This window comes from Ursus arctos, unplaced genomic scaffold, assembly GCF_023065955.2.
Source record: "Ursus arctos isolate Adak ecotype North America unplaced genomic scaffold, UrsArc2.0 scaffold_34, whole genome shotgun sequence".
Classification (NCBI taxonomy): domain Eukaryota; kingdom Metazoa; phylum Chordata; class Mammalia; order Carnivora; family Ursidae; genus Ursus; species Ursus arctos.
Genome location: NW_026623030.1, coordinates 7,824,061 through 7,839,901, shown reverse-complemented (window position 1 = coordinate 7,839,901; position 15,841 = coordinate 7,824,061). Strand labels below are relative to the sequence as shown.

Sequence of the window (15,841 nt, the reverse complement as noted above, 5' to 3'; positions counted from 1 at the left end):
GGAGCCCAATGTGGGGCTCGATCCCAGGACTCTGGGATCACGCCCTCAGCCGAAGGCAGATGCTTAAGGACTGAGCCACCCAGGCGCCCCAGGGATCAACGTTTTTAAGAAAACTTTAATTTGGGGGTGTTTTCTTGTACCAAAGGGAATATTAAAAAAATATCTTAAAATAAGGCAAGGGATTCTGTTGCTATTCAATCGTACTGATCCTTAAGTTGTGTGGTGCCGGGCTAGAAAGTATACGTACACTTGTGACCCACGTTTCTTGTGCATTTCTATAGAGGTCTTTATGAAAATACAGTCACTGATTGAGATAGGAAGTCAAAAAGATGAGCGAAAGCTAAAAACATCTCGGCTATATGGACGTTTGAATTAGGTAACAACTCCGTTTCAATATTTATTAATATATACCTCAGATATTTTGAAAACTTTTAAACTGGGGAAAGAGAAGTTGGCCAGTAATGGCTGCCCATCGGTAGAAGAGCAAGAAGGTCTCGCGGCAAAGTCAGGGGAGCCTGGGGGGCGGGGCCTGGGCCCGGGGCGGGGCTGGGGGGGTGGACCCAGGAAGTGGGGACCAAGAGGGAGCACAGCGGTGGTGGTGCCCAGTGTGGGGCTCCAGACAGAGTACCTTTTGTAAGTAGACTTGCTGCCAGTCGACGCCTCTGAAAAAGATGTGTTCCTTTACTTCCTGTGCCCTGTGGAAGAGGCACAAAGGTGGTAAGGGTGCGTTTGCAAACCTAAGGAATATTTCCCAAAAACTGTCTCCTGGTAAGAACACAGAGGAACGACTATTTTCAGTGCTTAAAGCAAGCAAGTAAAATATGCTTCTTTCAAAGCGGCACAGGAAATGCGGGATGTTTAGAAATATCGTATGCGGAAGCGAGGAATATTATCCCATACGGTAATTTATCGGGGATGCGCGTTCCAGTCTGAGAGAACCTAGGAGCCGTCACAGATAGATAACGTAGGGTTCTGTCACCAGGAGAACAAATTCAAGTAAGAATTAGAGGTCTCTGCATTGCGGAGATTTACGGCAAACGTCTATGAGGCATGTTAGATCAAAGGAGAGGCATTTGAAGCACCGAATATGAGTTCCGAAGCAAACTAGAAACCTAGGAACACGGCACACGCCACACCTCCTCATAACGGGAAGAAACAAGTTTTCCCAGAGAGTACCCTTAACGCTCAGTTTACGTGGAAGAGAAGGGGCTGTATACCATGAGGAAAGCCTACACATAGGCTTTGTACAGTCCCCGTGCCTGCCAGGGACTCTCCCCACGGCCCGCCCCGGGTCTCCCCATAGCCCGTCCCCTGCGGCAGAGCCCCAAGGCCTGCTTCTCGACCCCTTCCTCTGCTTTCCCTCCTTGGATGACCTCACCCTGCCGGGCCTTTAAGTGCCCTGTGTTGTCTAAGGCCAAAGAGCCGGATCACCCCCGATGCCCCACTTCCCCTACACTCCACAGCCCATCCCTCGGCAAGTCCTGGGGCTACTTCTTACCCCCTCCAATCCTCACCGAGATCCAATTCCCAGTGGGGGCGGCCGGGTCTTTGATCATGAAGGGGATGCTCAATGTCCCACCACTACTGCCACTGTCCAGGTCCCTATCCCCCTCCCTGAATGGCCCTAACTGCCCCCTGCCCCCGGCCTGCCCTCCAGCCCACAGCCCCACCCGCCCCATGCTGTGCCCACATCATCCTTTCAAACCATCTCCCTACACCCCTGCCCAAGACTCTCCAGAGGCTTCCCTGTTGTACTTACAGCCAAGTCCAGGGACACGGCCTGTAGGACCTGCCTGAGCCCACCGCCTCTCCGACCTGCTCTCAACCTCCCTCTCCTGGCTCTCCAGCCTTCTTGCTCTTCTGCACCGTGGAAGCTTGATTCCCCCTCAAAGCCCTACCCTCACTGACCCCTCTGCCTGGGGTCCTTCCCCCGCTCCTCCCAAGGCTGGCATCTCAACGACAACACTGCCTCATTTCTCTCATTTACACTCTTCTCTCAGTCTGAGGTCATCTTACTTGACCGTTTCCATAATGTCACGCACCCCTACCCAAGAGAAACTCCAAGAAGGCAGGGCTGTGTCTACCCTGTGTGCCGCCTCAGTCCCAGCAGTTACGGCGATAGCCGACACTCGGGGGGTGCTCAGGAACTGTTTACTGAGTGAATGAATGAATGAAACCTAAGTCAAAGCGTGTCCCTTTGTGTTCTGCATTTGCTCCTTCCCAACAATCGCTAAAATGATGGAAGAGGAACATGGAGACATAAACGCACCACAAGGAGGGCCGGGGAACCGTCAGCAGACGGGGTGGGCGTGGGAGCAGTGAGGGCTGGCTAGGAATGGCACAGCTACCCCCCGGGGGACAGAGGTGCTCAGCTCCAGGCTCAACGCAGTGTGTGTGGAGGGGGTGGGGGCGGGGGGATGGTGAGACTCAGGCTGAAGACAGGCTGCACTCTGTAGATGGAACCCTTCATGCACGCACGCACATGGGCGCACACGCGCACGCACACGCACACACACACACCATACTTTCTTCCTCCATATCCAACCCCAAGATGCCTGCAGCTACGTGTTTATTCTAATGGAGTGGGGCGAACCTCTGAAAGGTTCTATTTTGAAGAAATTAAGCCTGCTACAGATTTTAAAAAGCAATCAAAGGAGGGATCAGGGATTTAAGCCCACACAAAGTAGAACAGAATCAAAGCGAAGATACAGGGAATCCACAAGGTCAGAAGCACTGATGACCATTCTAGAAATTCCAACGGCCACCTGAAAGGAGTTCTACGCGCTAACCATGGAAACGGAGGAGAGGGACTGTCAAATAAATAACATAACAGTATTCCTCAAGCTGAAGAAAATGGGCCTCCACAGGACAAGGAACGCTCTCAGTGGCTGACATAAGGAGTGATAGCTGAGCTCCGTGACCAGCTTTACTGCACACAATAAAGCAATATATCTCCAAGGTTCTGGGGGGGAATCATTATTGATTTAGAATTCTATATCCAGCCAAAATATCAGTCAAGTCTGAGGACAGCAGGAAGGCATTCTGGATAGCTAGCAGCTAGAAAGCATAAGACAGCAGCCGGCCAGTTGTGCACGAGAGAAAACAAGTCAGAACCTGATTCATCAGGACACTGAACTGCCCTCCCGGCAAAGGTAATTAGCAAAACTTCACCAAATGAGCTGCGAAATATCAGGATTCATTTCCACCATCGACATGATCGATTTTCAAAGTTAAGAAGTTAGCGACTCCTTCAAGTCGTTTATTATGAAACACAAAGGACAGCATACATATTTCCCATGTGATTTTTTTTCCCCCTCAGATCAAAGTGGGAGATTTTTAGGGGCTAGGAATGATTTGTGATGTACTGAAACTAACTGTTATGTGTTCTGGGCGTTGACACTAAAGAGCTAAAAAAACAGCCTACCCGCCTCCATGGCAGCCGAGCCGCTTGCTGGCGTCTCTCTGGAGCAGGCCTTCCAGGAGGGACCGCAGCTCCGGGGAGAAGGCCTCTGGGAGTTCCACGTTCTGGGGGAGGAAAAAAGGACAAGATTTCAAAGACGCACTCCTGGAAACAGGGCCCTGATGCCCAACCAGACCTGAAGACCATTTCTTAGACGAGGAGAATGTTAAAAACTGCAGATTCATCATGAATTAATATTTACTCTAAAGAAACGTTAAACTGTACTAGTCATTCTTTTTTTAAGTCATCTCTATGACCGAGGTGGGGCTCGAACTCATGACCCCAAGATTAAGAGTCACATGCTCCACTGACTGGACTCCCCAGATTATTAGTCATTTTCAACGTCAATCAACAGGCCAGGGCCAGGTTGGGAGAAACCGGTCTCCCAGCTCTTTCTACACCACTACAATGTTTCATTTTCTTTGATCTTCTTACTTTATTATTTTTTTTTAAAGATTTTATATATTTATTTGACAGAGAGAGAGACAGGCAGCGAGAGGGGGAACACAGGCAGGGGGAGTGGGAGAGGGAGAAGCAGGCCCCCAGCGGAGGAGCCTGATGTGGGGCTCGATCCCAGGACTCTGGGATCATGCCCTGAGCCAAAGGCAGACGCTTAATGACTGAGCCACCCAGGCGCCCCGATCTTCTTACTTTAGTTTTTGAATTTCTGGGTCTTTCTCTTACTGACAGGTGGCAAACCTTAATTCCTGCCTTGGCACCTATTTCCACTAAATTGCCAGTTAGGAATTCAAGGAACTGTATCTCCTCTCGTTTGTTTTTAAGAAAGCAAATTTTTAGACAGGCTGTTAATGGAATGAGATGTGAACATTATAATGTGAATAAGAATAGAGTTTTTCTGGAGCGCCCGGTGGAGCGTGTGACTCTCGAACTTGGGGTGGTAGGTTCGAGTCCCATGTTGTGGGTAAAGATTACTAAAAAAAAGAAAAGAAAATCTTAAAAACAAAACACCATCAAAGAACAGAGTTTTCAATCTCCTTACCACGGTGAGGGTCATTCGGTCTATCTCATGCTTGTCTTTGGTTTTGTGCTGTCTAAACGGGCTGTGCCTGTGGAAACGAACAACAACTTATGACGGTGGCATCAGGTCACTTAGCGCACGTCCCTGGCTCACATCTGGGCAGAGCACTGTACTGTGTCACAGTTCAGCCAGAACTACCGAAATACAAAAGCTGTACACATTCACCGTTTCCCGAGAAAGGCTGGTGTTAGGGTACATTAGCGTCTGAAAGGGGGGGCACTCATGCTCCCGTGAACGGTCTCATCCTCGTGTCAATGAAATCACGGTCAGCAAATATAGTCCCAGTGATATTTTATTTTATTTTATTTTTTTAATAGATTTTATCTATTTATTTGACAGAGAGAGACAGCCAGCGAGAGAGGGAACACAAGCAGGGGGAGTGGGAGAGGAAGAAGCAGGCTTCCAGCGGAGGAGCCTGATGTGGGGCTCGATCCCATAACGCTGGGATCACGCCCTGAGCCGAAGGCAGACGCTTAACGACTGAGCCACCCAGGCGCCCCTCCAGTGATATTTTAAAATATTCTTAAAGAGAAAATAATCAGCCAAGCGGTAGTCAGGAAAATGAAGGCCATTTATATAACATTTGTCGCATTAAGTGTTTGAGATAATAACTTTCATGCAATTTTATCTTTTTTTTTTTTTTTAGAAAAATGGGTATTAGTGTCTCAGACAACCCAGAGAACTGCGGTACAACTAGAACACAAGCAAGATGAACACGCCCCCCCCCCCCCCACTGGAAACCGGTAACCAGGCAACGCCTTCCTTTGATGATGACAGACATAAAGGAGCCCGGAGTCCTCGGGGCCCTCCAGCTCCAAGGGTTGCCTTCTCCTGTTTTACTTGTGGAGAGCCCCAAATTCAGGAGTCAGCAGGCTTGGGTTCAAGATTGGGACAGGGGTGTTTACTGGAGGTGAGCCAGGCACGGAAACTGTCAGCCTCGGTTTCTTCATCTGTCGATGGGCACGAGGCCCCGTACTTTACAGAAGTGGCGCAGGGACCAGACCGACACCGCATATGCCGGGAGCAGCCAAGACCACGGCAGCCTGCGGCCCGTGTCTGACACGGCAATCATTCAGGAAATTAATAAAGATGAATCGTAACTTTAAAAAATGAATGTCTGCTTAATGAGCTACAAAAAGACAAATTATTCTTACTCTTTACCCCGTTGTTAAAACCCTGGAGGAGCTGGCTTTTAAAGGAAATCTTGTCAGAAGAGACTAGTAAACATACCAGCTACGGAATCCTGGCCTTATTTATTTATTTATTTGGAAATGAAAGAAGAGATAGACAGATGTTCAGGACTGAGTTTTCTTATAGCGAGCCGTGCCTACAAAACGACGAATCGTACGGTTTGATTTCTAAGGCGTCTATAACATCATCGGAGGCAAGGTACTCTGTAAAATATCTGAAAGTTAACTCTATGAAGTGGGGTGGCGTACTCAGCACATAAGTGAATGTGATTCAGGATAAAGAACTCACCCCTGCGTACTCACTGCTCCCGCTCTGACCACCCTATGAATGCACTGAACCAGCTGCTGGAAGGGGTTATTACATTTCAGAGCCTTTATTATCGTACATATTTTAATGTTCATTGTGTACAAGAGACAGCACTCTAACGCTTTATTTTCCTTCTTACCATGCAATGAAATACAGAGTAATTTCCCTCTCTTGAAAGCAGTAATTTGAAAAATAAAATCTCAAACAAGGTGAATGAGTGCCAAGCAAACATGCACTAATCTGTAAACTAGATTTTGACTGGAAATGTTCTGTTCACCCTAATTGTTTCTAAAAAGAAAAATGTAAAATTACTGCATTTAAAAAGCAAATCGGACAGAACAACAAATGGTATGTTGTGTGCAAGATGCTATCATTTTAAAAACCATTACTTGTATCATCTTCTGATGCAGAGATATTCACACGCTCATGGTTCAAGAGAAAAAGGACGAAAGTTTACTAAATCTTACTAAAACTTCAGTCTCTGCCGGACACGGCTGTCTCCACCCCACGCAGGCCCCGAACGCATACAAAGGGACTGCGCGCAGATCTCCTTGCTCGGGGGGCAAATCCTGCTGGTTGGATCCTGTGCGCGGTGCTGGTGCCGGAGCCGGAGGACCCCGTCCCTGCCCTGGACCCCCGCGGACTGGCCTGCGCCGGCCGCTGGAAGGAAAGCGCCGTGCCCTGACCCTTGCAGAGAAGGGCCGCTGTGTTCTGACAGAAACGCTCTGGGCTACATTTAAAAAGTCTTTCATGAGACCAGAGGGAGGCTCGCAGGGGGAGTGGAGTTGAAGTCGGCGGTGCCAAAACCCATGAACCCAGCACATGAACCCTGTTGCTACCAAGCCCACCACGTAAACACGGCTACTCCTCGTCTGACTGCCTAGGAAACAGTCGGAAATGCTTTTCAGCGATTCGGCTCTGGGCCGTGGTGCTAAGGAAGTTTGCTCCTTCGAGCGCCAAATCTTGACGCACATCTGGGTCCCATGCAGTCTTGATTATTCTCTGTGAACAAAACCGAAGATTCTGTTTCTATTTTGGAAAATGGTAAAGAAGCCCTACGACAGTAATAATCTCCGCTCGGAGGGAGGCACGTGGTGCTCACAGATTCTGTGTGACAGCAGCTGCTCCCTGATGCAGCCGCTTTAAATAGGGGACCGTTTCGGGCCTGGCGACAGCTCGCGGGGCGGGCCGACTTCTCCCAGCAGCGCACGCAGCGCTCCGGCTCGTCGCGGGCCGCCGCGGGAACAGAATTCACATGTGCCGTGGTCAGATGTGGCTTTTGAGTTACAGACTGAGTGGGAGCGACTGCAAATCCCCCCCGAACGAGCTGGGAAGGCGTTCAAGATGTGACAGGTGATGGGAAAACACACACGAGTGCACGCACGGCAGATCATGGTCACAGCCGAACGGTGAGTTCAAGAGAAGTGCGTTTGTAAGTAACAGCGATTCCAAACTCTTATGTCAAAATTGAGTTTCAGAATACCAAAAAGATTACATGTTACATCAGATACGACTTTTGAACCGAAGCCACTAGCTGCCAAAATACTTATAAACATTCCCTTTTCTCCCCCCTACAGGAGCAAACTCAGTAACCTCGGGCAGAGCTCAGCTGTCGCCAGACCACCAGCCAGGCTCTCCCCCTGCATCTGACACCTTCAGGGACCGACCATCAGAGGTGACGAGGTTAGGATCAAAGCTACTGTCACATCAAATCTTTTCCTTGACAGACATCTGAAATCTAGACTGAGGATCGGGACAGCAATCCCACGCATTCGCAACACGGAAATCGTCAATACCCAGTCCCTCCCTGGGACTCCAGGGATGCAGAACGCGATCTCAAGGCTGGCCAGCTGGCTCACGTCCAGATGCCTTTCCTTCGTGCCTCTGTGGTGTTCTTCTAGGGTGGCAAGGCCAAGTGCGGGGTGCGGACCAGCGTTTCAGCAGAGGCAGTGGGACATACTGGTCCGTGGAAGAAGCACTCGACCGCAGAAAAGAGAAGCAAAAAAGATCTGCTGGTGACCCCCTGTTCAAGCGCACTGCTCAGCCGTGGGAAGGAAGGAAGAGACATGCTCTGGAGCGGACTCTGTCCTCCTCGGCACTGCTGACCCCTTGGGCAGGGCAATGCTCTGTTGGGGGCAGCGGGGCCCGTCCTGTGCATTATGTTTCACAGCACGCCTCACCTTCACCCACCAGATGTCAGAAGTAGCCCTTTCCAAAGCTGTGACAACCAAAAACGTCTCCGGGCATCGCCAAGCAGCACCCTTTAGTTTCCTAGCTTCCACATCCAAGCACCCATTGGGAAAAAAAAAGCAACCACCACCCCCACCAATCAGCATAGCAACATCATTCGGCCACTTGCCTCCTTCCTGGTCCCGGGCCCTCAGGTCCTGGCCTTTCGCCTGGATCCCCCCACCTGTCCCCCATCTCCCTCTGTCCAGTGCCACATGCATGCTGCTGTGAGCACCTTCTTCTGATGAACGCCCAGCCATGTCTCTCCTTTGTGTAAAAGCCTCCAGTCTCTGGGGCCTCGAACAAAGCCCCCATGCCCCTGTATGGCGTTCTAGGTTTTCTTTCTTGACCCAGTCTCCCCGACATTCTCCCCCAGCACGCCCTCCCTACCCAGGTCACCTCTGGGGAAAGGCAAACTGCCCCATATTGTCTGCTCCCCGCAGGAAAACCTGTTTACTTCGCCCCAGTCTTGGAATCGCCAACCCTTTCCAGGCCCCCTTCACAGAGCATCCCCTGCATGGAGTCAGCCCTGCTCTCCCAGATCAGCCCTGGGACCCATTTCTGTGCCCCCCCGGGACACTGCAGTCCACCCTGCTCCTGTGTGTGGACATCTCTACTCTCCTGTGAGCTCCTTAAGGACCTGATGTGGCTTCCTTCCCCCTCCCTCCCTCCCTCTCCCCAGCACATGAAGCACAGTCTCCCGCATATTGTAGGTACTCAATAAATGCTTACCAAGTTTACTCTAAATCACTTAAGTCAAAAAACATCTCCCTGCCCTTTGGTTTCCATACTCTCTCCTTTCCTGTGAATGGCTTCTGAACAAGCAGGGCAGAGAACGGCATAAGATCACACATCTTAGTGGGAAAGGTTCATCTAGTCCCGTCTCCTACACACTGGAAGATTTCCTAGCATGCCAGACTCAATAGATGGTCCCCAGACAGGACCTGCGAGGCTCAACACTCCTTCAAATGCTTGAGTAGGCACTGTTGTGTCGAACTGACGTCTTTCCCCTCCTTAAAATGCCTGCTCTTGGGAGCAGGGCAGCAGGAATATAACCCCTTGGTGAAGACAGACCCTCGGCCAGCTGGGAGCCAATCCTTAGGGCTCCCCTAAGCCTTGCACCCAGCTCTTCCAACCTTTCCCTATGACCCACGGTTTCTAGATCTTTCACCACTTTCCTCTCATCCCATCCTCAGGAACACCCTCCGGATGTCTTCCTGTCAGCCAAGACTCCTCTTGATGGAGCCGCAGTGAACACAGTGCTTCCCCTGAGCCCTATCGAGGACCCATGAGGAATGAAGCCCTCCCAACTCAGTGCTCCGAACCTGACCTGTGGCCAGCTACGGCTGGATTCACTTTATGAGCCACAAATCACACGGCTGGCATGTCATTCGTAATTACATTTTCAAATCTTTTAAAAACGATGTCATGCCAGATCATCCCCAATTTACATGCGTGGACATTATTATAAACAGACTAGTATCAAACGAAACAAAGACAGGCACCCAGCCCTAAATACACAGCTTGGCAGGTTTCCCTGTGACATTTTACTATTGATTTTTCAATCTTGATGTAGTCAGTGGTTTCGCTGCTGCATGGAATTTTACTGTCTCAAAATTCCAGAGGTGTGGGTTCTGCACCTCCAACCCCAGCTCCGGCCGGGGCCCAGACAAAGACCCCAACGGGTGTCTCTGCACACCCACCTTGCATAGAGAGACCGCACCGGGTGGAAGGACGTCTCAAGTGGGAAGCGGTTTTCTCTGGCCCGTCTTGCAGAAACTCTAATTAGGTCAGCGAGTCTGACGATGTGAATTAGGGCCATCCAGGCTCCACAAATATAGTAATTCAATTAAGGACCAACAGGACCTGACTCTCTGGGCAGTAACACAATTTTGGTTCCCCAGTGAAAATGGTGAGCAGAGCACAACTAGATTACCAGGGTCTTGGGGAAGCAGCAGGGGTGCTGGGAACCTAATCTGGGGGCAAACATGGAATCCAGCCCCTTTGCCGAATGCGCTAATTACGGTAAGAAGATGCGGCAGTGCTCAACGAGGCTTCCCAGTGGAAATGTGAAAAGCTCAGCGAACGACCAGACCCGTGTTCACAGCAGAAACAGGAGAGGGAGAGTCTTGACCAAGAAATGTTAACGTAAAGTGCTTCTGGCGTCCCTGTGGATGAGGATGACCAAAAACATATTTCCGAAACTCAAGACTTCCATTCCGGGTGGCTGAAAAGTCTTAAAAATCAGTGGAAAATGTTAAAATAATGGTCCCCAAACAGGGGACCATATTTTCGACAGTGTTTTCATTCCCTATTCTTTCCTTCTTAAAAATCAGTGGAAAATGTTAACATAATGGTCCCCAGACAGGGGACCATATTTTCGACAGTGTTTTCATTCCCTATTCCTTCCGCTCTATCTCACCGTCTTTGGTGGTTGAGAACTAACACCAACGAATTAAAAACAAAATTATGCGGTTTCATGTTTGTGTTTTATGAAAAGCAAATTAACTTCAGCATGCTTCCGAATACACGCACCCTTCTAAAATCAGTTCACTTTGGATCTTGGTTCTTTCTTGTAAACCCTCAAGACGCTTAACCTTGGCAAGACAATCATGAGTCACTGACTCCTAACGAAAAAGATTATCCTACCTTCTTCAATTACCCACATTTTAAAATAACTCTTAGGCCCCAAATAAGCCTTATCAATGGCACCACTTCAAAGCAGTCTTCTTTTAGGCTTCAATGTGTTGACATTCCTACAACGTATGGAACAAACATACGAAACTGTAAGCTTTTGCCTGAAAGTTTACTGTAGCGAAGTTCTCGTTTTTATAAGGCAGGAGGAGCCCTGGTCATCATCTAGACTAGGATGTGTGATCGAAAATGATGTTAGGGGGCGCCTGGGTGGCACAGTGGTTGGGCGTCTGCCTTCGGCTCAGGGCGTGATCCCGGCGTTCTGGGATTGAGCCCCACATCAGGCTCCTCCGCTGTTAGCCGGCTTCTTCCTCTCCCACTCCCCCTGCTTGTGTTCCCTCTCTCACTGGCTATCTCTGTCAAATAAATAAATAAAATCTTTAAAAAAATAAAAAATAAAAAAATACAAGTCACTATTTAAAAAAAAAAATTAAATAAAATGATGTTAGAGCCTAACAACGTCTAACCAGCCTGGATTCTGATCGGAGGACCTGCCACGGCGACAGTGATAGAAGAATGCATTTCACTCACCCTCGCAGAAGCTTGAAAAGCATGCAGCCCAGGGAGAACCAGTCGGCACTGCTGTCATACGCCGTCCCCTTCTGCAACACCTCGGGAGCCATGTACCCATGGGTGCCACTGGGGAGGAGAAAGTGCACACGCAGTTATCAGAGCATGCCCACTTTATAAAATAGTAACAGTGCAGCCAAGAGGTTCAGACACCGTTTGTCGAACGGCAGCCACTATAACCAAGGGGGGGAGGGGACGATGGGGATTCCACACATCATGATTCATGGAACAAAACCACCTTTTCTGTCTTAATTAGTATAGGAAAAAATATAAATAAATTACAGTACGAGGTAAATATGAAAACATGGCAAGCTCCAGTCCGGGAGGGGAAATGTGAACACGTTCGTCTCTCTGCACTACGGCATGAAGAGGTCTCAAGCCTGTTGCAGAGCTCTTGTGAGGACACACAAAGGGTGGGGGTGAGGCTGGGGGAGGGGAAGATAAGCAGGCACCTACAGGGGGAGTCGTGGACCTGAAGGCATGGGGACGTCCCTCCTGTGTGGCACCACCCCCGTGCTAGGGACCTGAGCTGGCACACGCTAAGGGCGGGCGCGACTGACTTACACAGTCAGCGACAGACCGCAAGGGGTTGGGGAAGAAGTGGGGACACAAGCCGACAGGTACAAAAGATGGAGCAATCCCACGCCCGGTTTTGAGGGCGGCCGACAGATCAAAGGACCCCGCTAAGCAAATGTGAGGACTGTTTTCAGAAGTTGAGAAAAAGATTTGGGAGGACAACCATTTCATCTTGAATTGCCCTATTCTGCAACTCTGAATCCCTCCTGTTGTTCCATTCCCCGCCCCTCCTTTACGATCTGACACCCACTGTTCCATCTAGAAGAGCAAGAAGCGGCTCATGGGGGGCTTTCAAAGACACAGCCCGAAAGGGTTCCTGCGAAAGCGCCGCCCTCCAACCTGTCCACCCTCACTGATCTTCCTGGACAAGATAGGTGCTAAGACACCACCTGTGTCGTGCAGGGTCTCCATGTGGATTACACGTAAGTAAGGGGCTAGAACGGTGCTGGCACAGAAGAACAACTCAATCCACGATGAGGGGGAGGGGACATCTCCAGGCTAATCTCTAGTCTTATTTTATTAGAATCACGTTTAAATCATGCTCACTGAGACGTGCTCAGAAAGGTGATCCTGGATCACTTATCATCATTCCCGATCCAGGATCAGCACCGGGCCCAGTGCTGTCTAAAGCGTTCTCACTCCGGAAGATGGCTCTCGAGCAGTGAGAATGGGCGCTGCTCCATCATGACAGGCCCGGCGCCTGGATGCACTCCACTGTCTGGAATCCAAAGTCTGACCGCAGCAGGCCGGCCAGCCACGCTGTGATGGCCCCAGAGGTTTCCAGGAGGGGCATCCGAACCAGTCTCTGCAAAGGGTTCACTGCGGTGCTGCCCAGAAAGACCTTGGTGGTGACCTGCAAGCCTACCATTCTCAGGATCAAAACCCGCTTCTGGAGTGGGAAAATATGGCAAGGATAAACACAGGAGGCTAAGTGGACACTGGACACGATCAGAGCCAGATACCGGACCTCCCGCCACGTGGCTTTCTGATTTTCCTCATGGCAGCAACTGCTGCTTCCCAACATTTCCCAGGGAAAATCCCAACTACTCTGAGTCCTGCAAGAATGCCTGGAGGTTCTGAGACTCTGCGGCATGAGACCCAGCTTTGAGTTCTTAGAGAAAATAAGCTGGAACTCCCGTCCGTCGCTGGTAACCTGTTCAATCCTGAAAGTCTTCCTTTGCTTTCTCAGGGCTACTGCACAGGTAACTTTCAGCTCACGGTAAACTCGCAAGTCATTAAATGGACCCACTCAGTCGAAGCCCAAATCAGGAACCTCAAACTCAGCACTACTTGCAGACGGACCGGCTATGTGAAATCCAAGGATTACAGCTACGGCTTTGAAAAGACTTGAGAAACCACGTCCAGGGTGAAATTCTGGCCCAAAGTCCTCATCGGGTCCGAAGTCAGCCATTTCATAGCCTTGGGGGGTTCGCCTGTGTAGGGTAAGGGGTCCAAGCTCTGGAGTCAGACAGAACTGGCCTGTAATTCTAGCCCCACCATGTGCCAGGTCTGTGACCCTGTTCGAGCTACTTGATTTCTCCGGACTTCAGTGTCCACACCATAAACTAGATGACTGCACCTGTTAACCTCTGGTGTTTCTGTGAAGCTAAGAGCACATTCAAAGCAGCCGGCCCTGTGAGCCTGGGACAGTGAATGTTCAGCCGGTGATGCGGTGAACGCTGTGGCTGCTGGCACCACCACAACCCACACACCAGCCACTCCCTACACGGCCAGTTCTAGGGGGTCCCCGTGGCACTGCCCGCACCTGGCCCCCAGCCAATGGTACCTAGAAGCTTGTTGCATTCATCAGTGGACTTGACCATCACAATGCTCAAATGAGATAAAGGCCACCGTCATCTCCTCTTTAGAGAGAGGTGAAAAACGAGGCACAACTTGGAAGCAGATTCAAACCCTGATCTGCTGACTCGAAAGTCTTTGTTCTTGGCCAGGAGTTGATGCACTTTTAGAATAGTGGCCTCACTACCATCATGCAAGCATGGAAACCACCTCCCTGATCCTATCCCTTCCTACAGCTGCTGCTGGAATCCCAGAACAGCCCGCCTCTCAGAGCTGACAGGTGAATTACAGTAAGAAGTGGATGCCGCTCTGTAAGGAAATAAATAACCCCATTACTGAAAGTTAATTCCTTTGCAAGATGAACTCTTCTGAGCTCTTGGATTCGCCTTCTGTGATGGCCACACTAAATTGAAGAAATTAGCATACCAAACAGCGACTGCATTAAAAATTCAAACAACCCTGTTAAAAAAGGCCTGATGAACTTGCTGAGAGAAGCTGATGCAACCACAGGTTCTGGCCTAATAATTGTAAAGTGCTGCCAAAATGCTAATGCCATTATCACTGGACCCCAGATTCTGCAGGAAGGGAGAAACCTGTTTACAGAATCGGTGCTATTCACCATGCACCTTTGCTCAGGGCTTTAAAAGGCAACTCTGACTTAACGTAGCCCTTCATCAGGTATTGAGATGCAGAACCCCTTTACCTCTATACCCACAGAAAGAAGGGTGTGGGGTTGATTTTCTGCATGAATGCGTGAGGTGACACCCCTGGGAGTTTCTTCAAGCCCATTCAATACGGAGATGAACGTTAGCTCAAGAGGGACAATAAGATGTAATTTTAAAGGATTTCAGTGCTGAAAGTGATACATTTACCCCAAAAAAAAAAAAAAAAAAAAAAAAAAAGAATAAAGCAACACTGGTTTGCTTTTCCACAAACTGCACATGTGTCCACGCTTTCCACCCAGATAAACTGATGCCAAAGGAACAGAAAGGAAAACCAGGGCGCATTCCCTTCTGCTTCTGCAGAGGCCTGGGACGGCGGCCGTCCGTCCCTGGAGGGGGCTGTGCAGAGGGGTCAGGTGCTGGCTGAGGGCTGCGGGGCAGGGGTTCCCTCCGCAGGGTCTGTTGGAGGACCGACGTCGTTCATGCTCGAGCCTAACATGGCCTACGAGCAGATGATTGGTGGTTTTAATTAAGAAAAAAGATTCCTAATTTCCCTAAGGGAAAAGAAAAGCCATTTTGAAAATGTAGGAGAAAGTAGATGGAGAGAGACGCTTGAGCTCTGGGCCTCCCTTGGAGAGCTGCATGAAGATGTCCCTGCACCCCACGGGCACACGGACTTCCCTTTATTCTCGGGACCACTGCAGGGATTCATTATTGCCTACTTTGGGGAGGAGAAGATGGAGGGTCAAGCAGGTAAACTGACTGACTAGGGTCACACAGCTGGCACGGGCTCGGGTCTGCTGCGGAGGCCCCTCCATCCACACCAGACACCCCGGCCCCTGCGGTCACGCTGTGGGCGCATCCATGCTCCCCCCCAAGACAGAGGAGGCACACCCTGCTAATCTCCATTCCCATAACCAAGCGTATGGGACCTGCCCTGACCCAGCATTATCACGTACGGACGGTGACCTCTGGCAAAAAAAAAGCCGGGGGAATAAGTGAGCAGACTGGGGTCTGAGCCGATCAACGTGTCGCTGCAGAGAAACCACAGTGAGCACTGAACAGAGCTGATATGCTACTCACACACTCGCATGGGGCTTCTTTTTGGAAAAGTCACAGGCGAGACCGAGATCGGATATCCTGACGTGTCCGTGTTCATCCAAGAGGATGTTTGCAGGCTGAAGAGAAAAACAAGATGATCTGCAGGAGTCCCCAAGCTGTCATAGGTGTTGAGAATGTCTACAACCACGGGCACGTGGTATCTTATCATTTTGTCTGAACACGAATTCCGTACTATCCCATCCAAGCTGGGTATGA

At 50.0% G+C, this 15,841-nt stretch overlaps 1 protein-coding gene across 6 annotated transcripts in view; it reads right to left on the bottom strand.

Annotated features, from left to right (window-relative positions):
* GRK3 (G protein-coupled receptor kinase 3) overlaps window positions 1-15,841 on the bottom strand; it is a 125,094-nt gene that overhangs the window by 16,214 nt on the left and 93,039 nt on the right. For all 6 annotated transcript variants that reach the window (XR_007190550.2, XM_057305773.1, XM_057305775.1 and 3 more), the window contains 5 exons: window positions 15,608-15,702; window positions 11,451-11,558; window positions 4,461-4,527; window positions 3,425-3,525; window positions 629-695 (listed from right to left, as the gene is read on the bottom strand). Coding sequence is in view for 5 of the 6 variants with exons in the window: in XM_057305773.1 (XP_057161756.1) it covers window positions 629-695; window positions 3,425-3,525; window positions 4,461-4,527; window positions 11,451-11,558; window positions 15,608-15,702 (438 nt within the window). In the remaining variant the exon portion in view is untranslated. The remainder of the gene's footprint in view (window positions 1-628; window positions 696-3,424; window positions 3,526-4,460; window positions 4,528-11,450; window positions 11,559-15,607; window positions 15,703-15,841) is intronic.